At 43.4% G+C, this 25421-nt stretch overlaps 2 protein-coding genes across 22 annotated transcripts in view; one reads left to right on the plus strand and one right to left on the minus strand.

Annotated features, from left to right (window-relative positions):
- LOC141776862 (major facilitator superfamily domain-containing protein 12-like) overlaps positions 1-10775 on the plus strand; it is a 16234-nt gene extending 5459 nt beyond the window's left edge. Inside the window, exons 4-11 of the mRNA XM_074650695.1 lie at positions 34-151; positions 1444-1710; positions 3299-3391; positions 3511-3603; positions 5642-5812; positions 5908-6002; positions 6121-6251; positions 7460-10775. Of these exons, the coding sequence (XP_074506796.1) occupies positions 34-151; positions 1444-1710; positions 3299-3391; positions 3511-3603; positions 5642-5812; positions 5908-6002; positions 6121-6251; positions 7460-7503 (1012 nt within the window). The 3' untranslated portion in view covers positions 7504-10775. The remainder of the gene's footprint in view (positions 1-33; positions 152-1443; positions 1711-3298; positions 3392-3510; positions 3604-5641; positions 5813-5907; positions 6003-6120; positions 6252-7459) is intronic.
- A 1805-nt stretch (positions 10776-12580) lies between these two features.
- depdc5 (DEP domain containing 5, GATOR1 subcomplex subunit) overlaps positions 12581-25421 on the minus strand; it is a 30712-nt gene continuing 17871 nt past the window's right edge. For 4 of the 21 annotated variants that reach the window (XM_074650137.1, XM_074650135.1, XM_074650146.1 and 1 more), the window contains exons 30-43: positions 24004-24226; positions 22755-22891; positions 22516-22669; positions 22189-22251; positions 19846-19964; positions 18905-18985; positions 17776-17908; positions 17445-17544; positions 17116-17355; positions 15742-15911; positions 13930-14101; positions 13766-13826; positions 13225-13307; positions 12581-13123 (exon numbers count right to left, since the gene is read on the minus strand). In XM_074650137.1, the coding sequence (XP_074506238.1) occupies positions 12825-13123; positions 13225-13307; positions 13766-13826; positions 13930-14101; positions 15742-15911; positions 17116-17355; positions 17445-17544; positions 17776-17908; positions 18905-18985; positions 19846-19964; positions 22189-22251; positions 22516-22669; positions 22755-22891; positions 24004-24226 (2035 nt within the window). In that variant the 3' untranslated portion in view covers positions 12581-12824. Of the gene's footprint in view, positions 13124-13224; positions 13308-13765; positions 13827-13929; positions 14102-15741; positions 15912-16968; positions 17356-17444; positions 17545-17775; positions 17909-18904; positions 18986-19845; positions 19965-22188; positions 22252-22515; positions 22670-22750; positions 22892-24003; positions 24227-25421 lie in introns of those variants that run through there. The other 17 variants (XM_074650136.1, XM_074650143.1, XR_012595777.1 and 14 more) reach the window with 11 other exon arrangements.

Below are 25421 nucleotides of genomic sequence, written 5' to 3' on the forward strand. Positions count from 1 at the left end.
TCTCCCTGCGTGTGTGTGTGTGTGTGTGTGCAGGTATGCGTTCACAGTGATAGCCAACATCACGGTGTATGCGGTGGCTTTCCTGCTGTTCCACGTCCAGGCCGGAGAGGACGATGACGTGCTAGGACCGGCAGATATCCCCGTCTTCAGGGTGAGGAGGAGTTCTAATCTACTGACAACTTTACAGTGGGTGAACTCAACATACCCGGGCCCTTTGAACAGAACACGAGGGACCCAAAGTCAGCAGTAGCTCAAACGCAATGTCAGTTTCAACACTTTATTGATGCGTGTATAATGCGACCGCCGAACACCCGCTGACCCATCCTGTCATCCACCAGCACCCAGTAGGAGAAGGTTGTAATCAGCAGCAAACCCACGAAGTAGGTGATCTGGACCAATCAGAAGAGAGACGCAGGTTCAAATCCAGCTCTGGCTTAAACACTTCCTCTTCTCATCAGTGTAGATCAATGCCAATTTTCGTAGTGGCCAAACGGCGGTACTACAACTTCCGTGTCCGTCACGTTATGCCATTGGGCCCAAAAATACTTTTTCCCATAGACTTAGATTGGGAAAGAGACGTCTGTAACTCAGCTTATACTTATATACTTATACTTACTTAATACTTATGGTATTAGATCGGTACATAGACTGGCGTACTCGCCGATACCGAATTTTGGGCAGTATCTGACGCATTTCCGATACTGGTATCGGTATCGGAACAACTGTAGTGGATACAGAGTGAGGTTGTGCTACTCAACACACTCGAGTATTGTTCACCTAGCAATCAGTGACACTGCAGAATCTGGTGAGGAAATGTTGAACTGAAACAACAGAGAGAACCAGTCAGTCAACTCTTCCAGCTTCTGGCAGACAGCCACAATGCTGACACAAAGAGGATGTGATGATACTGACAGGAGACTAAATTAAACATCCAGAAACAATCCAGACTTCTCTGGAGTAGTACACAACTCAATAAAATATATAACACAGGTCTAGTCGTTTTAATGAGGAAAAGTTACATATTATACCTTTTTAAAGGTGAAAGTCTGATAAACTATAACTTTGCTCCCCCTAGTTGAATAATGGAGATGCATTTGCCCCACTTGCTCCATTGCTCAGGCGCCTAAGGTTGTCACGCCATGAGTCGTATAGGAATGTATAGGGGTGGAGAGTAACAGTTGAACATCTGGATGGAGGTGATGTGGAGCGGGATGTGGAAGGATTCCTGTTGACGATGAAAATGCAGCGATCTGTCAGCCGTCCGCAGTCGAGAAAGAAACCGCTAGAACAGTTTATTTTTTGCTTTTTTTATTTTGACCGTACAAGAGTTGTATACCGTCTACATTCACACAGTTTGGGAGGAAGTGAAAGTGAAAGAACAGCTCGCCATCTACCGGTTGATGATGCGCCTTGACTTGTGCTGCGTTGTGTGTTTGATTACAGAACCTGGCGCTGATCGTGCTGGGCATCGGCGCTCTCTTCTCCCTCTTCTTCCACCTGGGAATCAAAGAGAGGAGGCCTGGAGCAGAAGGGGAGGCTGGAGGAGAGGAGGGGAGGAAGAGGACGGGGGAGGCTGGAGGAGAGGAGGGGAGGAAGAGGATGGAGGAGGAGGAGGAGGAGGGGGAGCTGAGGCCCCTGCTTCCCCGCAATAAGACCTCCTCGTCTCTTCTGCAGTGGAAATGTTGGCTGCAGCAGCCTTCTTTTTACCAGGTGAGAAGAGCAAACCTGCCTGAGCTGAGCTCCACCTGAAGCTAATCAGCTAGTTGTTGTTCTGTGTTTGGACTTGAAAGCTCGGTAACACTTCGTTTTACAGGTCAGCAAATTTCATGGTAATTAGGTGATATTTAGCATGTAACCTATTTGAAATTTCTTTGGAAAAACTGCCAAATCATCCCGATATTTACCTCTAAAGTTATTGAAAATTACTTTATTATAAACATTATATAATATATTTCCAGGAAAATAATACAAAGTTAATTGATATGCTTTATTTCCATGTCTGCTGGTAAATAATAAATACACTGCAGCAGCATTTTTATGTTAAACTTTTGATTTTACCTTTAATTCAGGAAAGAAAACTGAATAATTTGCCCCTCTGGTGTGAACTTGGCGTGTTAATCTCTGATATAAACTAATATTCATGCGATTTTATTTATTTATGCTCCTGCTTGAGTATTTCTTTCTCTTAGTTGCGCTGCACCATGACGGCTTTTCGCTGCATCGAGCCAAGCCCGACTTTGGGCGCTGCACGCTGTGACGAGCGAAGCTTAAACATGAGCTCAAACTGCGCTGTGTCGCCATGGATGTATAAAGAGAACTGGATACAGCGTTGGAGGCGGGGCCCCGTTCATTCCTATGAAAGTTGCTCAGTGGCCGCATGAAGCCAAAATGGCTTGAAAGTACCCAGACCTCGGGCACATGGAACATGCGCAGTAGCGTCCGCTCAGTCACATGACTCGATCACGGGGTCTCAACGTCACGCCGTCGACACGGCTTGCGCTCCAGCCCTCGGCCTGGGTCTCATTCACATGAACGGAGGAAGGGAAATAACTCTGGATTCGGCTATTAGTGCGTTTTACAACTTTAGAATTTTTTTTTTTTAAATAAGGGCTATTAGAGTGTTCGTACTGAAGTTGATTCACCTAAAAAAAAATTATCCGTTGAGTTACAGACATCTCTTTCCCAATGTTAGTCTATGGGGAAAAGTATTTTGGGGTCCAATGGCATCACGTGACGGACACGGTAGTTGCAGTACCGCCGTTTGGCCACTACAAATGTTGGGATCGACGACCGGCGCTCTTCCTGGGGGGGCTTGTGTGTCGCGAGCACAGACTGCTCTCTTCCGTCGGGAAACGACAGTCGGTGTAGCTCTATTGTCGTCCGGGTGGAAACAGTAGGGATTATACACACTGTTCAGTTCCAGAAGCACGCTGAGATGACGAACATAAATCGGGAGAAATACGGGAGAGATATGACCCCCGGGAGGAAACCGGGAGTGGGAAAATCGGGGGGGTTTAGCAATTATGTGTGTACTTGGGTTTTCCGAAATGTTTTCAACAATAATAATATAATAAAGTAATTTTTTTATCAATTAGGAGGTAAATATTGGGGTCATTTGGCAGTAATTCCAAAGAAATGTCTTACTAATTATCACCTAATTACCAGGAAATTTGCTGACTTGTAAAATGAAGTGTTACTAAAAGCTTTTTTTTGTAATTATTTCAACAACACGTGTTGTCTTGTGTCATAATGTGTTTAACTGGCTGACAGACCTGTGTGTTACTGTGTATCTCTGCAGGTGGCCTTACTCTACATGTCTACCAGGTTAATAGTCAATCTGTCTCAGACATACATCTCAATGTATCTCATCAACACTCTGAGCCTGCCCAAGGTAACACCATATCACCACAATCGTTCTTCTTCGTATGTTATTAGTTCATGGTGACCACATCTGTGTCAGAGCAGCAGTCCTTCCTCAGCGTTCGTTCTTTCTCTTTCTCCCTCCAACAGAAGTTCATCGCGACGATCCCATTAGTGATGTACGTGAGCGGCTTCCTGTCCTCCTTCATCATGAAGCCCGTCACTAAACTCATTGGAAAATCTGTAAGTTTGACACATTAAAGGTGTAGGAGCTTTTTTTTGTTTTTGTTTTTGCTAAAGAACTACAAGGCGCCGCAGGTCGAGCTTAAAGTGACGCAATCACCGCACGCCCGTAATCATTTAGATCGAGAGAGCCAGGTGTGTGGCGAGAAGACTCCGAGAAGAAACTGTTTTTTCAACCGCTCGCAAGCAAGCCATGTTATGAGTCCGACATTAGAACTGCACCCATAGCAACGGTCTGCTATACATAGCAACGGTACTGCTATACATAGCAACGGTCTGCTATACATAGCAACGGTCTGCTATACATAGCAACGGTACTGCTATACATAGCAACGGTCTGCTATACATAGCAACGGTCTGCTATACATAGCAACGGTACTGCTATATATAGCAACGGTACTGCTATACATAGAAACGATCTGTTATATATAGCAACGGTCTGCTCTACATAGCAACGGTTTGCTATACATAGCAACGTCTGTTATACATAGCAACGGTTCTGCTATACATGGCAACGGTTATGCTATACATAGCAACAATCTGCTATACATAGCAACGGTCTGCTATACATATCAACGGTTCTGCTATACAAAGCAACGGTTCTGCTATACATAGCAACGATCTGTTATACATAGCAATGGTTCTGCTATACATAGAAACGATCTGTTATACATAGCAACGGTTCTGCTATACATATCAACGGTTCTGCTATACAAAGCAACGGTTCTGCTATACATAGCAACGGTCTGTTATACATAGCAATGGTTCTGCTATACATAGAAACGATCTGTTATACATAGCAACGGTTCTGCTATACATAGCAACGGTCTGCTATACATATCAACGGTTCTGCTATACAAAGCAACGGTTCTGCTATACATAGCAACGGTCTGTTATACATAGCAACGATCTGTTATACATAGCAATGGTTCTGCTATACATAGCAACGGTACTGCTATACATAGAAACGATCTGTTATACATAGCAACGGTCTGCTATACATAGCAACGATCTGTTATACATAGCAATGGTTCTGCTATACATAGAAACGATCTGTTATACATAGCAACGGTCTGCTATACATAGCAACGGTCTGCTATACATAGCAACGGTCTGCTATACATAGCAACGATCTGCTATGTATAGCAACGGTCTGCTATACATAGCAACGGTACTGCTATACATAGCAACGGTACTGCTATACATAGCAACGGTCTGCTATACATAGCAACGGTCTGCTGTATATAGCAACGGTACTGCTATACATAGCAACGGTCTGCTATACATAGCAACGGTCTGCTATACATAGCAACGGTCTGCTATACATAGCAACGATCTGTTATACATAGCAACGGTACTGCTATACATAGCAACGGTACTGCTATACATAGCAACGGTACTGCTATACATAGCAACGGTTCTGCTATACATAGCAACGGTCTGCTATACATAGCAACGGTCTGTTATACATAGCAACGGTTCTGCTATACATAGCAACGATCTGTTATACATAGCAACGGTCTGTTATACATAGCAACGGTTCTGCTATACATATCAACGGTCTGTTATACATAGCAACGGTTCTGCTATACATAGCAACGGTCTGCTATACATAGCAACGATCTGTTATACATAGCAACGGTCTGTTATACATAGCAACGGTTCTGCTATACATAGCAACGGTCTGTTATACATAGCAACGGTTCTGCTATACATAGCAACGGTCTGCTATACATAGCAACAGTCTACTATACATAGCAACGGTCTGCTATACATAGCAACGGTTCTGCTGTACATAGCAGTATTCAACAACGTTGTGTAATAAATAGTAATAAAAATAACTATATATATTTTTTTTATCACGTTGGTATTGGACCGGTACTCGGTTTCAGCCGATACCGCAAGTTCAGGTATCGGAATCGCTATCGGGAAGAAAAAAAATTTTATCGGAACCTCTCTAGTAGCTGCACTGATGAGAAGAGGAAGTGCTTAAGCCAGGGCTGGATTTGAACCTGCGTCTCTCTTCTGATTGGTCCAGATCACCTACTCCGTGGGCCTGCTGCTGATCATGGCCTTCTCCTACTGGGTGCTGGTGGATGGCAGGATGGGTCAGCGGGTGTACGGGGCCGCCGTGCTGCTGGGGGCGGGGTCAGCCACCATCCTGGTCATATCGCTGTCCATGACGGCCGAGCTCATCGCCGATCAGACGGTAAGATGTGTGAGAGAGAGACGGAGAGAGAGGGAGAGGGAGGTGATATGTGTCCTTTTACATCATCCATTATCTTCATCTCTCTCTCTGTGCAGCAAAGTGGAGCGTTTGTGTACGGAGCCATGAGTTTCACCGATAAGGTGGCTAATGGAGTGGCTGTGATGGTCATTCAGGCTCTGCATCCCTGCCAGTGAGTACTCCACAAATTGTTCCACAAGGAAAAAAAAGAGGAGTGATATTTTGAAGGAGTTCTGCTGCTTCTATCTGAGACTGTGACGTACGCTAACAGATGTTGTCGTCTCTCTCAGTACCGGGGTGTGCTGTCCGGCCTGCGTGTGGTTCTATCATTACGTCATGGTCATAGTAACGGGAGGCGTGGCAGTCGTCGCAGCTTTGGCGCTCTGCTCCATCCTCATCTGGCCAATCAGGATCAGACCACGTGAGTCGGACAACTATACTAATATATATCATGTAGCATATCTGCTAGGGGTGGGGAAAATGGATTCACCTATGTATCGATTTTGAAATAGATTTTTTTAACGCCAGAATCTATTTATTTACTTCATTTGAGTCTCTGAGGAGGTAGAAGGAAGGTACCGCTTTTATTGTTGTAGTCTGAGTAACGTGACGTCATATCCGTTCCGTATCCGTTCAACCTCAACAAACCACAGCGAGCCGAAACGAGGAAGTAGAAAACGTTGGAGGCTTAAATCCAGCGTGGTAAACACTACACATCCAGTAAAGTATGGAAACACTTTGGGTTTCACACGTTGCAGGAAAAGGCAGAGCTAGACATCACGGCTAAAGCTGCATGTTAACTCTGTCACGGACAGGAAACGTTATCGTATCACGGTAACGTGGCGGTCGAGCCGGCCGTCACTCTCATCTCCGTGGTCAAATGGGCCGACGCTACGACTGTAGAGCACCCATATACTGACATTTATATAAATGCATTGAAACGGCCCCGATGGAGCTGACCATGGATGGATAAAGAGAACGGAGCTGACGGGAGAGCTAGAGACCACCTTGGAGAAGTTAGAGGAAGTAGACTACGTCTGGTTTTCAAAATAAGGTGTTAACAAATGGAACTGTATATACAAAATACATATATAGAAATAAGATTGATTGGATTATATTTACCAGAAGTATAAAACATAAAATGTCCCTTATAAATTAAAAAGAAAATCCCAGTAATTTGTGAGGGAAATGTCTTTATTCTTTGATTTTTGGGCTGCTGGAAAAAAATTGAATAAATAACTCCTGACAATGATCCTGATATATTTGACTTCAGGACATCTCAGACTACATACATGCTGATAATCATACATTTTTATTGTATTAATTTAGATATTTTCTAAAGTAAAAGTCCCTAGAAGTGTATGGTTAAACTTTTCCCCGTGGTCTAGTGTTAAAAAAGTTAACAAAAATCGTAATATCAAAGCACAATACTTGTAGAATCGCAATACTGAACAAATTGGCACCCAAGTATCGTAATAGTATCGAATCAGGAGATAGGTGAATCGTCTCAGCCCTAGTATCTGCATTGCTTTTTGTGTCAATCATTCACAGTTCCCTTCCTGTGTGTGTGTGTGTGTGTGTGTGTGTGTGTGTGTGTGTGTGTGTGTGCGCGTGTGCGTGTGCTTGTAGGTGGTCTGCCAGACAGCTCTGAGGATGCAACCAGAATCAACTAACAGCCCTTCCCTCCCCCACTCACCCCAGCAGCTCAACAGGCAAAACACGAACTCTGGGCTGGTCTCAGTTGGACAGGAGGAGCTTTCACTTTTCTTTCTCTTTTAAGATTCGTTTTTAGTTTTTCAGGGGAAGAGCAGCAGGGGGGGGGGGGGGGGGATTCCCGCCCGGCTGCTCGACTGGTGCACTTACTGCGGCACATTTTAGCACTTCTGGTTAAAGTTACAGGAGTGAGCAGGGAAACCAGAGGAACGGAGAAGGGAGTTTTTAAACTTCATGCTCAAACTGACAGCTCTAGCTCATTTTCAACCCAGATCTCGTTTTCCCATCATTTTCCAAAATCGCAGCCTGGAAGTTATTAAAAAATCCTGTTGATATGGGTTCATTTCCTGGAAGTGAAGCGATGAATATGATTGGGCGTAACTAACCAGCAAGCATACTTGCCAACCGTGAGGTTCTTCCCCAGAAAAAATAGAGTTTCAGAGACTTTGTTTCCTTCATTCTGGTGACTTTAAAAGAGGGAAAATAACAAAATGCACTGCAACGGCATTTTAATGTTAAACATTTGATTTCTCCCGGGAAAGAAAACTGAATAATTCGCCCCTCTGGTCTGAACTTGGCGTGTGAATCTCTGGCGTAAACTAATATTCATCCAGTTTTTATTCATTTTTCGCCCCTACTTGAGTATTTTATTTATTTTATTCGTATCTCCATCAGCTGTGGCTGAAGCCCATATATTCTTCTTGGAGTCCACTCAAAGCACTGTGAACTCTCAAGGCTACAATTCAGTACATAATCACATTACAATCTTTACCAACAATGACCACAACAACAAAACCGACAGCAACAAAACACAACAAGACACAACACAGGACCCAGGTTCAAGTTAATACTATTCTAGAACTATACTAGTTCAAGTTAAAACTATTAACTTGAAAAAAGTGTGACAAATTGCCTTAAATCGGGCGAGGGCGATGAAAAACGGGAGTCTCCCGGGAAAATCGGGATGGTTGGCAAGTATGTCAGCAAGTAGTTTGCGTTGTTATAACTTTGACAGCCCTAATTAGATTCCTTATCAACTGCTACAGCACAGAGCTGTGACCATGAATATGAAACATGATTCTGATTGATTTTCCCGGGTTAGGGTTCGGTTAATCAGCTACAGCCTGGATACGATCATACAGAACGTTGGAAAATAATGAGAAAACAGGGTCCAGGTCACAATCGTCTGCTGTATCAGACGATACAGAGCACGAGAGGAAAGACTGGGAACACGTTCACCTGACTGTAGGCTTCGGCTGAAGTGGATCACTTCAAAAGGGAACTACTAAAAAAAAAAGGATTGATGATGATGATGATGATGAAGGGAACCAGGAACAGTATGTGGTGCATTAAAGTGGTCAAGCTCAGAAACACCAAAGACGACGCAGGGACCATTTTAAATCAAGCTGACGTCCCGTCAAGTTCAACCTTAACCAGCTAGTTACGCTGATGTGACAGACGACTACATTCCTGAAGTCAGTCCTGATTTTCGAAGTGGAATGCTTCATTAAAGGGTCATTGCACTATATTTTTCCTCGACAGAATGACATAAAGCACTACATTTACACAGACTGTCGATGGACACGTGAAAACTGACTCCACACCGTCGTGGCGAGGAGAATCGAGCCCTCGCTGCAACGCAAAAACGCCACTTAAACAGGAAGTTGTAAGACTTTCACTTGAATGTTGCTGCAGCCAGCCGATTAGACTGTTATCAGGATATTAAATAGACATTATCAGTCGCTATAAGCTCCATAGATGTGGGTCAGTAGGGGCCTACTACACCCACTAGCAGGTTTTATCATCTATTCACCTGGTAGATCACTGAAAGAAGGTATAACATAACACGATAGCGACCTCTGACGAGCACAAAACACAGGGTTCTCCCCCAGGAGACCCGAGTTCGCATCCCGCGTGAAACCAATGACGTGTATTTGTCTTTGTGTTCGTAGATATTTTAACCTAAAACACAATGTTTTCCCCTAAACTTGACTAAGTGGGTTCTACCTAAACCTAAAGAAGTTGTAGTTTTGTTGCCTAAACCTAAAGAAGTTGTAGTTTTATTGCCTAAACCTAAAGTATTTGTAGTATTGTTGCCTAAACCTAAAGTATTTGTAGTTTTATTACCTAAAACTAAAGTAGTAGTTTTATTGCCTAAACCTAAAGTAGTAGTTTTGTTGCCTAAACCTAAAGAAGTTGTAGTTTTATTGCCTAAACCTAAAGGTGTAGTTTTGTTGCCTAAACCTAAAGTAGTTATAGTTTTGTTGCCTAAACCTAAAGAAGTAGTTTTGTTGCCTAAACCTAAAGTAGTAGTTTTATTGCCTAAACCTAAAGTAGTTGTACTTTTATTGCCTAAACCTAAAGTAGTCATTCAGTTTTACAACATGTTGGAACGTGTTGCTTTTAAGTTTCACTTTTGTAACGTAGTAGGCGTAGTAGGCTCCTAATGACCCACATCTATGGTGCTTATAGCGACTGATAATGCCTATTTAATGGCCTGATAACAGTCAAATCAGTTGCTGCAGCAGCACAAACTAGCTTGGAATCAGCTGATCGGGATGCATTCACTGTACTGGCTGTTGAGTGATCATGCACTGGGTGAGAGCAGTGAAGTCTCGTTCAGATGAGTGTCAGTGTTTTAATCTGCTACTGGGGTTCTTTTAAAAGCGGTACTGGGATACAGCAGGCAAACTGGGAAAACTTGTATTTGTGCCTCATTGTTGTGGATTGTTTAGATAAAGCACTCCTATTTGTTTTGTTTTGTTTTTTCACTTGTGGAACAACTTATGATATTATATTATTTCTATTTTAATATTTTTTCTTTGCATATTGTTTTACCTCTTCAGAATCACAGACCAAATGGAATATGGATATAAAGACTATTTTTTTATAATCAAAAGAAACTTATAAATAGCAGTATTTCATATAAAATTACTTTAAAGGGATCAACGCTATATTATTATTCATATAATGTGTGAATATAAGGGAATTATACTGGTAAACTATCAGAACAGAAACTGGTGTTCTTTTGTCATGTTGGACCAATGCTGTGCCAAAACTCTCTGTGACCTGCGTGATAATCTCTCAAACTAATTATGACTTTATGTTTTTATTTCCCTTTTTTTATGTCTTCATGTTGCCCCGGTGACTTCTCAGATTCTGTGGGTGTGTATGTTGGAGTTGTTTTATAAAGAGCTCATTAAACGGGTTTCATGAAGTGCAACTACAGAAATGTGTCGGTGTGACTTTAATTCTGAATCGTTTAGTCATCAATCACATGGTCGCGTCACGAGAAGAACAATTGTTGTGTGCCTCCGCCAACCAGTCAAAATGCAGTTTACCTCCATGTCTGTGCCAAATGTCCTCACCTCATCATTTGATCCTATTGGACATTTGTGTGAAATTGTCATAATTGGCGTATGAATTATGGAGTTAAAAAAAAAATGTTGTGAGGTCACAGCGACCTTTAAATTTGACCTTTGACCACCAAATTGTAATGAGTTCATCTTTGAGTTCAAGTGGTCATCTGTGCCAAATGTGAAGAAGTTCCCTCCAGAAATTCCTGAGATATTGTGTTGAATTCTCATAGAAATAATAAATAATAAATAATGTCATGGCTGTCGCCAGCGCGGAGGCATAATTAAGAAAAATATATGTAAAAAATGATTTCAAGCAAATCGGATGAGAGGTGCTTAAAGGGTAACTTTGGTATTTTTTAACCTGGACCTTATTTTTCATGTGGTCCAGTATTGAGAGTTAACGTCGGCAGCAGCATAAATGTTAAGGCCGGCCCACACTAAAAGATTTTTCAAATCTTAACAGATGTGTAAAATATGAGAGCGCCCACACATAAGGACCTGTTGTGTTTTGTTCCTATAGTGTGTGGAGAGCAACGATATGGCCAAAACAGCACACACCACACTAAAAGATTCATTCATGAATCCCAACTAAAGAAACGGAAATCTCTCAATCTTGCAAAATCTTGCAAAATCTTGCTAAAAGTACAACCTCCCCTAAAACGAAAAGGTTCTTAGTTCCGGGGGAAAGTTTCTGTGGTCGAAACGCTCCTGGGTGGAAAATACCTTAAGTTACGCTTCAAAATGTTCAAAAAGAAAATTTGCATATCCATGACAGCTGGGCAGACTGGTTCTGTTGAGGAAGATGTGATTGAAAGCCCCGGAGCAGACACTAAAGTAATCTTGTGGTGAGATTCTGTGTTTCCAAACGATAACTTCCCTGCAGAGTGGAAATGTCTGGAAACGTCCTCTGTGCTCTACTGTATCCCGTCGGTACGACTGTATTTTATTAAAATATATCTCATCTATAGGCTACATATCTACAGACCATCAGACTAGGCACAGGAAGTGCATTATTATTATCATACTGTCGGAGATGTGTCGGTGTTTTTGTTCCGCTGCTTTGCACGGAGCTGACAGCCGCCCGCTCTCTCCTCCCCGGCTCTCTGAAGCTCTGTACCTGCTGTTGTCTGGCAAAGGCAGCAGTGCCGGCGGCGCGGAGGTCCCAGAGGACCACCGATACAAATAAAATATACCCGAATTCACGAATATGTAGGATATTACTCACTGACATTCATGTAATATTCCGTCACAACGTCTGCTGTATTAGCCGCGTGTTTACTGCCTGTTTATTTGCCAGTTATTTGAAGTGAGATCGGATCACAAGTGGTCACTGGAGAGGCATGCGGAGACGTATTCTAAAGCTTTCCACTTGTGATCCGATCACTGAGGACACATGTTAATACCAGGTCTGAACAGGGCTTTGGAAAACCATCTACTCAGATCTGTTTTGTCCAACCAAATGAGTCAGCTGCAGTCCAATTATAACACTGCTTGTGACTCTGACTGGCTGAACATAACAGGAAGTGATTGTTTATGCAACACAAAGCGTCAACGGTTGGAGGGAGTCAAGTGGGAGTCAGGTGGATGTGACATGAAAACCAGCGGAAGTCTAAAACAGTCTGGAGCTCAGCAGGCAGTTCCTTGTTCCACTGGTTTAAAAAAACAACGTCCAAATGAATACTGTCTTATTATTATTTATATTATTGTGTAAATAAACAAAGAATCAACATCAGAACACAATATTGGAGCAGAATCTCTGCTCTTAAGGCATGAATTTGATATTTCAGATGTTGAGAGAATCAAGCGTTTAATACTGTCAACACCCAAAGAGATCTGCGGTTGATCAGTCGGAGCAGCAGGAGTCCAACATTTTGCCGGATAAATAAAGAGTTTTCGTGATCTACATTTCGTCTCTCCTCCTGTCAGGGCGCGCTGGCGTTCATTTTCTCCTGGCAGCTGTCCCAAAAGCCAAGCAGTCTGTTGTCCTTGTTGGCGCAGAAGTCCGTGAAGTCTCTGAGCAGGCGGTCGGCGAGCCTCTCGTCGCCCAGCACGCCCGTCCTCCAGGCCTTGGTCAGCATGGTGTTGTAGGCCCAGTAGTAACCGACACGCTCCTCGCCGCCGTACGGCCCCTGGCTGTTGGAGGTGGTGGAGTTCCTGCGTCTGCGCTGCTGCCCGCTCGAGTACTTCCTCTTGGAGTACGGCAGCTGCAGGAACACGGTGCCTGACAGAAAGAGAAGCAGATTGAAGCTCGTCGGCTTCCAGGAAGCAGACGTTTGTGTGTGTGTGTGTGTGTTTCTTTTTTAACGTTATGATGTGACAGACCTGTCACGTGGATGTACTGGGGCTTGTTCTCGGAGGGGAAATTAAAAGCAGAAGCAGAAAACTTGTCGTGCACGAAGCCGAATCTGGTAGAAGGAGCACAACATTTACAGTTTTGCATAATGAAACTCAGAAATTCAGACAAAATGAAGGGCCCGGAACCCAGGACTTTGTAATTCACTGTAATCCTAAATTTAACGAGTGCCATGGTGTTTTATTTGTGCAATTTTGAGTAGAGGAAATATTTTTTTGCATGGACATTAATTATATCTTATAGAGAATACTTTATCACTCAAAACTGTATTAAATAGTCTGTTAAACCTGCAGAAGGTAGTCGGTATAATTGGGAAAAAAAATTCCATAATAATCTTTCAGCATATTGTAATTCAAATGCTCAAATTAAATAATTCTGAGTGATAATTTCTCTACAAAATGTAATGTATGTGCTTGCAAAAAAAAAATCCTGTGCTCAAAATGTCCCATCGCATCCTTGTATTTCAGGCTCAAAAAATATAATAACAATATAACATAAAACAACAACAACCTGTAGAGTATGGCCTCCTGAAAGAGCTGCATCCTGTCCCAGTACGTCTCTGGTTCAAAACCTGTTTGATGAATTCAAACGGAGACACATGTCGTGAGTGAGCTGCAGCACACATGAAAAAAACACACACGTGAACGCAGCAGTCGGTCGGGCCGCTTCTATACCTTCGAACAGGTTGTCGCTGGCGTTCTTCAGCAGGCAGTGGATGTTCAGAGGGATGAAGAGCTGGGCTCTCAGCGGATCTCCGTACAGGTAGGACGTCAGAGCGAAAGGAACCTCCAGCACAGGGACCAACAGGAAGCCGCAGGACGCTGCCTTCCTGTGCCACCCTTGAACCTGACGGATGATAGCTGGTTAGAATATATAAAAATCCTCCGTTACATGTTCACACTCTAGGAGACAAGTTGTACTTCTCAGTGGCTTCAAGATCCAGACGGAGAAGTTAACATGTGACTCGCTACCTTTTATCTTCTTTCGCTCTCTCACTCAAAAGAGTTTGCAAACTTCTTTTCTGCTCCCCAAATATATACTTCCACTTTGTTGCCTGGACAAGCTCAGGTAATCGCCGTCAGTGTCCGAGTCGTTATCGTCACTGAATACCTCTGCTGTTAACTGTTAAACACAGTTAAGAGCATGGTAGAGTTAGCATCAAATCACTGAAATGATCAGCAGTTAGCTCACAAGAAACCTGCATTCATCTCAGGTTCCTCCAAATTAACCTTTTAAAAACGTTGCTTAATTCATTTGAGATGCAGCTCAGCGCTGTGTGTCAAGTTGTTCTAGACATAAATCAGAAATAAACATGAAAGAATGAATTAAAATAAATGGTGAAAGTGTATAAGGGTTTAGAACATTATGATGGAATTATATGATGGTCATCCCCATGCTCTATTCTGTCTCATAAGTTGTTGCAGCAATTTTTGGGTTGATACCATTTGTTACACAGATTTGGTGCTAAATTTAACCAATTTTTACCACTCGAGAATCGATAAAAAGAATCAATAATCCCTCTAAAATACCACATTAAGACACCAAGACCTTGAGGAACAGCATAGAAAAAGCCATGCTGTGATTTGGGATCAAAAACTTTTGACATTTGGAAATTTCTGTAAGAATTACATTTTTGCGGTGATTGGATGGCGAGCACTTCTGTTGTGTAAACTGCTCAGAAACCCCCTTATTGTCAATCTAGCTAGGGAAGCCATCCATCCTCTGAATGCTCTAGGTCTCTAGTTTGTGGCTGTAAAGTTTCATGAGGCTGTGATTATCCTAGAGGTCACCACAGGTCATTTTATACAGTGAGGTCAATGAAATGTCTCCTATGGGGACTAACATCATCACACATGAATACAGTTGGGCTCATTGAATCCACAAGAGTCTCAACTTTACAGTGATACCCAGTTAATGTAATTCCAAGACTGTTTAGGGACCCCAGTATGCAGAAATATTCAAACACATCATTTTAGAATAGGTGGAAATAACACATTTATACTGCATGCAAGTAAAGGGGAGACTCGTGGGTACCCATAGAACCCATTTTCATTCACATATCTGGAGGTCAGAGGTCAACGGGACCCCTTTGAAAATGGCCATGACAGTTTTTCCTCGCCAAAATTTAGCGTAACTTTGGAGCGTTATTTAACCTCCTTTCCGACAAGCTAGTATGACATGGTTGGTACCGATGGATTCATTAGGTTTTCCGGTTTCATATCTGTACCTCTCGCTCTAAAACTGAACCTGCTACAACCTCTGAAAGACAGTAAAGTCTGTCGGGATCGCGGGTCTCTTCAGACCCAAAGTCATACTAGTTTTGTCTTCCTAAATCTTTTGAGAGAACTTTGAATGGGAGGGATCTGAGTACTGCTGCACTATTCAGGAACTCAAGATGATTTTTTTAAATTTGTGTGTAGATTCTGCAATCTATTTTTTTTGTGTCTCTTAACATGTAAAGGATGAAGAAGAAGCCATCTAGTTACCATCTCAAAGAGCACTGCAGCAGTGACAGCCATCCAGTGCAGCTTGATCTCGAAGGCAGCGTTGAGGGAGAAGTTCCCGTGGTAATAACAGCTGCACCATTCGGTCCGGTCACTGCGGTTGTTGACGTCCACGTCCAGCGTGACCGTCTTCTGCTCCGGGACCGTAGCAGCTGGGGGGGGGACAGATAGACGGAGGGAGGTGGTGGAGAGAGACACGGGAAGACAGGAGGCAAAGGGAAGCAAAGAGATGGATGGCATGATGGGCAGGCAGGAGGAGGAGGAGGAGGAGGAGTGAGAGCAGGTGGTGAGCATGGATTACATCAAGTTAAAGTCTGACATTATCCCAGTTCAAAGAGAGGTTTCCTGGTTTAATGGAGAGCGGTTCGAACAACAAATAAGCTATGAATGCACTCAGTGTCTACTGAATGATTTTGGCATTACATTAAAGGGAAAGTACTTCTCCATAGTCTACCTAAACACGGCATGCCCCCAGTTTGGAGAACTGCCGACCACCATCTACTGTAGGTAATACACCGACTATGGAGAAGTACTTCATACAACCCCACTTCAAAACAATCCAAACTCTCCTTTTAAGACTATTCCAGGAAACCAGTCCAAAGAGAACTGGGAAAGCATTAATCTTGCAAAGTTGTTGCTTTAATGATGCAAGCGCTTTCGAATATCCTGAGGTCAAAGATGACAAATGAAGCATGAAGAATTGAGCCGGAGCAGAAGCACTGCTCACGAGCCGCGTTGGGATAGCGTGCTTTATGTTGAGAAGCCAGGATGAGATGCGACAGGCGAGGACGTTGCACACCACAGCACTACTGAACCACAGCCACTAGCACCACAGCATGCACTGAAACACCACACCAACCCTATTACTGCTCCTGGATCAGCTACACACTCACCACGCAGCATGCACTGATTTTACTGGGGTGGAGGTGGGGATCAAAAAAATTTGAGTGATGTGGACGGATCAAACTACGGCTATCGTCATGCACTACACACCGGAGAACAATGCAGATCTACAGTCCACTGTCAGGAGAGCTGAGTCCAGAACAGACGTGCTTAAAGCTGTCCACTTGTGATCGGATCACTCAGGACGCATGTTAATGCCAGGTCTGAACATCTTTACATAGACAACAGTTGTTTGCTGCTATATCAACGCTCTGGATATCAAATACAGAAGCTTTAATCATCTGCTAAAATCCTAATTGTATTTACCATTTTATCTTTACTTCATCTAACCCATTTAGGGCAACTCTCTGAAGTGGACTTCTGTATGATCTGATTCGTGCCGGATGAAGGGAGGAGACCGTGGCTCCTCTGCGGTGTGGGCAGTGGGCCGGGGGAGGATCGGGCTGGGTGTACCTAGCAGTGCGGCGGCCTGGCTGCGTCCTCCAAAGCTGCGGCTGAAGGAGCTGTGCCTACTTGCGTAGGAAGCCGGCCGGCTGGGCAGCCAGGGCAGGAGGAAGGCCGGGAGGTCGCACGGTCGCCGCTCCTCCAGCACAAACGCCACCTCGAACCACTTCCTCTGGAACAGAGTAAAGTCCTCCAGCGCCGCGGCGGACCAGCCTCCGGCCGCCGTGGAGGGAAGCTGGGAGGTCGGGGCTGCAGAGGACAGGACACCTGCTGGATCACATATTCCTTCTAATCACCTGACATTAGTTATAGATACATACAAGTAGGAGCATGTGTACCATCCTTCTCTCCTGCTATCCTGTAGAAGTAGAATCCGTAGACGAAGGTGCGCATGGCATCTCCAGAAGCGTGGGCCACCACGCCTTCATCCAGCATTTTCTACACAAAGCAAACAGACAAACACGTCACAGCTGAGCGGAGTTTTCCTTGTAGACAAACATATATATATATATATAGGATAACGTTTTAAATCTCGCATACTCTTGCTAGTTTCTCAACATTACCAACCCTAGCTTTAACTGCTTCTTAACTCTTCCTCACTTGTTTTGTCGACCCCCCACGACATTATTTCATCAATTTTAAAGTAAAGTTGGGACATGCAACTCTTACCTGCATGATATCCACAGCCATCCCCTGTGTGGCCACGCCCTCCACATTGTTGACCAGCCAATGAACAACCTCTGCGCTAATAAAGCAGTTGGGTGGTAGGCCTTTCTGCTCCGGCAGCAGCTGTACACCTGTCCTGTAATACCAGAGAGAGCACAGACACAAACAACTAAATACAGAAATACAGAAGATATGACCTTGTAAAACCGAACGAGAGAGCCTGTCTCAACGTCTGTTTATTAAAGGTTCAATAAAATAACATTTTCCGGTTCAAATTGAGACCAAACTTTTCTATGGATGTCGGTTTTTGAGCTACAAACAAAGGCCAAAATGTGGCCTTCAGCAGACTAGGTAAGGCTTGTTTAGCCTTTAGCCTCAGCGATTGTTGGAAATGCCTTTTGCTACTGAAGCCGTTGTTGATCACTTGCGGCCCCTATAAAATATGCTCATATCATAACATGGCAAACTGCAGCCCAACAGACAACAACAGCTGTCAGTGTGTCAGTGTGCTGACTTGACTATGACTTGCCCCAAACTGCATGTGATTATCATAAAGTGGGCATGTCTGTAAAGGGGAGACTCGTGGGTACCCATAGAACCCATTTACATTCACTGATCTGGAGGTCAGAGGTCAAGGGACCCCTTTGAAAATGACCATACCAGTTTTTCCTCGCCAAATTGTAAGCGTAAGTTGGAGCGTTATTTAACCTTCTTCATGATAAGCTAGTATGACATGGTTGGTACTGATGGATTCATTAGGTTTTTCTAGTTTCATGTGATACCAGTATCTTCACTCTAGCTTTAAAACTGAGCCCACTACAATATAAAAATCGCAACAACAGCCCTAGCAGATAAACAACTAAACATAAAAATGATATTAATAATAGTTTAAAAAGAAAATTAAGAAAAACATAAACATATATAGTATAATGATAAATAAAATAAAAAAATCTATACATATCAAAAATATATATCAAATATATGAATTATAATTATTACTTTTACTAAAGTAGTTAAAATATTACATAACTACATACATACTGGTTACAACAGCCACATGAACTGGTTTCCTTTTACAGGCTTCAAATCAAAAACACACAACAACAACAACAACAACAACAACAACTCTCACGTGGGATGTTTGATGGCCTCCAGGATCTCCAGGAGTGTTGAGGAAGAGGACAGAGAAAGGGCTCCCGCTGCAGACTGCCCACTGGGAGAACAGATCACAGATCAGTGCTAAACCACCACAGGTTACTGTTTAGGCAGATTATCCTAAAACTATCATCATCATCTCACTGTTTTTCAGTTTCAGCGTATTTACTGTTAAAGTAAAACATGTCATCAAATAAGAATATCTTATATTCTTATATTCTGCCGGGGTTCTTTAGGGGGAGATGTGGTAGTTCAGTTTATGTCAAAGCAAACGCAGCAATTTTTAGGTTGATACCATTTGTTACACAGATTTAGTTCTTAACGTAACTTTCTTTTTTACCACTGGAAAATTGATAAAAATGATCAATAATCCCTCTATAATACCACATTAAGACACCAAGACCTTGAGGAGCACTATAGAAAAAGCCGTGCTGTGATTTGGGATCAAAATCTTTTTGAAATTTGGAGATTTCTGCAAGAATGCATTTTGGTGATTGGATGGCGAGCACTTCTGTTGTGTAAACTGCTCAGAAACCCCCTTATTGTCAATCTAGCTAGGAAAGCCATCCATCCTCTGAATGTTCTAGTTATCTAGTTTGATCCATCCATCCTCTGAATGTTCTAGTTATCTAGTTTGTGGCTGTAAAGTTTCATGAGGCTGTGATTATCCTAGAGGTCACCACAGGTCATTTTATACAGTGAGGTCAAGTTTTTTACAAAAAAAATGGTCTCATTCCAATGAAATGTCTCCTATGGGGACTAACATCATCACACACGAATACAGTTGGGCTCATTGGATCCACAAGAGTCTCAGCTTTACAGTAACTCTGACAGTCTTAACTATAATCCTTTTTATCATTTTTGATGTGCTAGACAGCTGTCAAGAGTATCCCTGCAGTACAGGAAGTGACAGGTTACCTGGTGTCTGAGGTGCTGCTGCTGCCGGCTGCGGTCTCTCCTGCAGGCTGTGCTGCCGCTCCGGCTGTCACTGCTGGCTGGACTCCTTTATCTGCAGCCTCGCTGGCCTCAGCAGGCAACTGCACAGTTAAAAGCACTTCACTCAATTCATTTTAGTATGTTGTGAAGGTTTCCTACGACGGAGTATTAGGGCCACATTGAGGGGGGGGAATTAGAGATTTCAGTAATAAAGTCATAATATTACGAGAAAAAAAAGTAATGTCCTCCTAAACAGAAGAGTCAGTTTCTCCATCAGGTCTGTGTGGTTCTTTCTTCGGAATAAACGCAGTTTCTTGCACAATCTTTTCAAGGTCCTGATACTGATGATAACGTGCTGCTGATGAGCCAGAAGATGAAGTATTTCGTTATTTGTGAAACCAAATAACAAAAAGATGCTCCATGTTCCTCATTTTCACACACGCTGCTCTATTTCCCCTCTAAAATAACACGGAAAATTACTACTTTATAATGTTATGACGTTATTCTCGTAATATTACGACTTTTTTTTGGTAAACTTATGACGTTATTTTCCTAATATTACGACTTATGACGCACATTTTGGTTGACTGAAATTATAAAACAAAATAAAAAACATTCGGCGTATAGGCTACAGATTTTTACAACTGGAGAATGTAAGAATCAACCTACAAGAATGATAAACGAAAATGTTAAAAAATAACCGTTATTCATTTCCATTAATGTTTTTAAAAAATCAACGGGGAGTCACTGAAGAGAGGGTAAAAAGAGACGCATGTGTCTCCGGAGCCGCAGGTTGCTGACCCCTGGCCTATATAGGAACTGACAATACGCTTGAAATGTATTATTGCGGCTCCAAAACAAACGGTGACAATTTTTTTTGGTGCACCTAAATTATGTGCTGGTGCACCTGAAATGAAAAAAGTTAGGCACACCAGTGCAAACAACGGAAAAGTTAGTCTGGATTCCTGTTTTTTCATAGAAGCAGTGTTGCTGCTGCTCTGGATGATCCACAGAGGAACTGTCCCAAAGTGCATCCTGTGGTTTATCCAGAGTACGGGAGACACTGCTGCTGTTGAACTGTATAGTGGAGGCAGACGCTCAGAGACACAAAGATCTCTAAACCTGGATGAATGAAAACGATCTGAATGGAAAGATAACAGTGGAAGGAAGTGAAGAAAACATGTCTGTTTTTGGGGAACAGACCAGCCCAGTCCTGATGTCATGCATGGAAACAGGAGTGGGCCTCAAAAGTTGATCTAGTACATGTTAGTTACACCAGGATCACACTACATGTTTTACTCTCTGCAACTGGAGCGCACTGATTTTAGGATTTAGTCCGCTCACAGTCACTGAACAGACAATGTTTTGCTATTTAGACTGTACGTACGTCGCATATGGAGGCATTTTGGTGCCCTAGGACAGACATCTAATGGGCATTTTCTTCCTCCGTACGATGCCGGGGACTCCCAGGTGTCCGTGAAAGGTTTTCAGATTCATTCATTTAAATTGTCATGATATCATTATTTTTTTTTTTTTTTTTAAAAAGGCTTCATACAAAATAATATTTAAGTGGGTTTTCTCCGGGTTCTCAGGTTTCCTCCCACAGTCCAGAGACATGCAGGTTCATTGTTGACTCTAAATGTCCCGTAGGTGTGGATGTGAGTGTGAATGTTTGTCTGTCTCTATGTGTCATCCCTGTGATAGTCTGGTGACCTGTCCAGGGTGTTCCCCGCCTTCGCCCAATGTCAGCTGGGATCGGCTCTGTTTTTTTCCTGTTTGAAACGGCGAGCAGAAAACCAGGGACCAATCAGGTTCATTCAACGAGAGGGTACGTCACCACCTGAAGGGCGAGTTAAGTGGAGCAGCGCGTCCCCTATAGTGTCCTCGCCGGACCTGCTGGACATGTACTGCTGGATTTAACATTGTAAACATGAGATCTGACTATTTGTGCAACAATTTAGCCACAAATTCACAAACTGACCGAACTAATTTATGTGGTATAACAACTAACCTCACTGAATAAGTGTTATGTCGAAATGTTTACTGCGCTATGGATTAAATGTGATCCCGGTGTGAGAGTTGACAGAGTCACTATCTACCTACCAGCAGGCACAAAATACAAACACACTACAAAACTAGAGTCTGACGGGGCACTGCAAGACAAAAACATCAGAGTGTTTCTGCACACCATGCTCATGCAGCAATGCAGAGTGAGTTAGAGGAGCTACAGCACATGTGGACACACACACACACACACTAAAACACACACACACACACACACACACACACACAGCTGCAGTGATGCCCAGGGACCTCGTTACTGACCTGAGAGTGATAGATGTAGGAGGAGCGAGGGCTACGTATAAAATCCAAAATAAAGGCAGCGTCCTGTGAGCACACAGGAAGAACATGACCCCGGATCAAACACCCAAAGCAACAGGAACAGAGAGCATGGGGGGGGGGACAAATGCAGATGGAAGGAGAGAAACAAGAGCAAAAGCCCCACACCGAAGCACCGGCGAAGAAGAACCATTTTATCCAAGTATTTGTAGGTGATTAAAAAAACATTCAGATGAGTCAGCAAAAGCTAAAAAACACCTGAAGCAAAACAATGTACTCTGATCCACACACACACACAGTATAGACGCTCACCTTGCGGGGGCTGTCTACGTATGTGGGAGCTGTGGCAACACTCGAGGGCTCACTGACAGCTGTTGAGGGCTTTGCCTGCTGCTGTTGCTGCTGCTGTTGCTGCTGCTGCTGCTGCTGTTGCTGTTGCTGCTGCTGCTGCTGCTCCTCCAGAGTCCTGACGGGAAGCAGAAAGATTGCAGTTAAAACTGAGATTCATGGCTGCAACACAAATTGGCCTGCGGTCCCAGGAAATCACTCACTTCTGGTTCTGCTCCATCTCCAGTAAGGCTGACAGAGCCGATGTGCCTTTCTTGCCTTGTGGGGGCGCCAACGGCTCGGTAGGGTACGGAGGGAGAGGACTGGTGACCTGCAGTCCTTTCATTGGTGTGCCCTTCTGCTATGTGAAGAGAAGTGAAACAAACATTTCAGCACCTACAGATACAGCGGATATTAAAGGGACTGTACGTACGTTTTTACTCTTATAAATCTTTTTTTATTGACAATGTGTGAACGGGTTGTAATCTAACGAAAACTAGAATTGCACTCGGAGAGCGCAGACCTCCGCCAATGCCTGACTTTAAAAACAGATCACAGCTGGCGGTACCGTGAGGTGGACGGCTTGTTATTAACACGGTGTGTTTCCGTGTAACGTATCGCCGGATGCCTCATTCAGCAGCCTTGTTATGTCTGTATAACGTTACACTACGTTGTCTCTCATCCCGTCATCTACCGCTTTGTTCTTTCTCAGCGCGGACGGCCAGCAGCTCCCGCACACACATCCACACACGTCTCTCTCTGCTCGAAGAAGGAGGCAGGGTCACGTGTCATCAACGCCTCATCAGCTGCACTGTGCATGTGTTATACTCTGTGGTCTTAATGCTCAGGCTGATCGGAATCCGTAAAAATATTCCTAAATCTGGATCATGATCCGGATTGCCACCAAAATGAATGGATTGTTCATTGTGCTACACCCCACCCCTCCAAAAACTTTCATTCAAATCCATCACACACTTTTGGAGTAATCCTCCTCACAGGCAAACCAACGCCGGTGAAAACATAACCTCCTTCCTAAGTCTTCGGTCTTGATGGAAGTAAAAATGAAACCTTCCGTGACTTTCTGGGTTTCCTCTCTCAGCCTGTAGACTGCTTTTAATGTGAAGAACCCGGTCCTGGGAAGGTCCAACGGATGTCACCTCATGCACGCTCGTGAGTGCTTTAGCCATAGCTAAAGTTCGGTTAGAAATAGAGTCGGCTAACGTCAACAAACTGCCTCCACCACAACTCAGACTCCAACACAAACTCAACGGAAGCACAAAATAAAACAAAGTTATATGTATTGTCTGGTGAGGGTTTTGTGTGTACCTGCCGCAGATGGAAATTAGCTCACAGCTAAATCTGGCATAAATCATCTTCTCATTTTGAGATAAATGTTTGTTGTGCATGGTCCTTGTTTAATAAAGACTAATAATAATAAAAAAACAAACGTGATGTAAACTAGAAGAGCCTCACTCTGATGATCCTGTCGGAGCGATGGCGACGCCGAATGCGGTTGAGTCCCTCCAGGAAGCGGATGAAGCCATCCAGCAGCACCCAGTCCCCGTTGCCACCCATCCAAGCGCCTGCTCCCTCCCCGTAAACATCCCAGTGGCCCTCCCCGTCCGCCACCCGCCGAGCTCCTCCGGCTGGCAGCAGGAGGAAGCGAGTCCTCCAGAACTTCAGAGAGTCGATCAAACTGTGGAGGCAGAAGGAAGGCAGAGCATGCTATCTGATAATGATACTCCTGTAACAGAGTGGATATAAAACTCTCACATCTCAACAGTAGGGCTGGGACGATTCACCTATTTCCCCATTCAATACTATCATGATACTTCGGTGCGGATTCGATATGTATTGCGATTCGATATTGCGATTTATCGCGATTTTTGTTAACTGTTTTAACACTAGACCATGGGAAAAAGATGAATCATACACTTCTAGGGACTTTTACTTTGGAAAATATCTAAATTTATACAGTGAAAAATCCTTGACTTTGTGTCTGTATGTAGTCAGAGATGTCCTGAAGTCAAATATATCAGGATCATTGTCAGGAACTATTTATTAAGTTTTTTCCAGCAACTCAAAAATCAAAGAATAAAGACATCTCCCTCATAAATTAGTGGTATTTTCTTTTTAATTTATAAGGGACATGTAATGTTTTATACTTCTGGTGAATATAATCCAATCAATCTTATTTCCATAGATGTATTTTATATATACAGTTCCCTTTGTTAACACCTTATTTTGAAAACCGGACGTAGTCACACGTGTCTACTTCCTCTAACTTCTCCAAGTCCGTCTCTAGCTCTCCCGTCAGCTCCGTTCTCTTTATCCATCCATGGTCAGCTCCATCGGGGCCGTTTGAATGCATTTAACATAAATGTCAGTATATGGGTGCTCTACAGTTGTAGCGTCGGCCCATTTGACCACGGAGATGAGAGCGACGGCCGGCACCGTACCGCGATACGATGACGTTTCCTGTCTGTGACAGAGTTAGCATGCAGCTTTAGACGTGATGTCTAGCTCTGCTTTTCCTGTCAATGTGTGAAACCCAAAGTGTTTCCATTCTTTACTGGATGTGTAGTGTTTACCACGCTGGATTTAACATGTGAGGGTGCAGGTCGGATCCACGCAGACCCTCCGCCGTTTTCTGCTTTTTCATTTCGGCTCGCTGCGGTTTGTTTTGGTTGACGGATACGGAACGGATATGACGTCACGTTACTCAGACTACAACAATAAAAGCGGTAACTTCCTTTTATGTCCGCAGAGACTCAAATGAAGCAGATATATCGATTCTGGCATTAAAAAAATTTATTTCCAAATCGCGATACATAGGTGAATCGATTTTTGTTCCCACCCCTACTCAATAGTAGATTGCATATTTGGCTTTG

The sequence above is a fragment of the Sebastes fasciatus genome, chromosome 11 (assembly GCF_043250625.1).
Source record: "Sebastes fasciatus isolate fSebFas1 chromosome 11, fSebFas1.pri, whole genome shotgun sequence".
NCBI lineage: Eukaryota > Metazoa > Chordata > Actinopteri > Perciformes > Sebastidae > Sebastes > Sebastes fasciatus.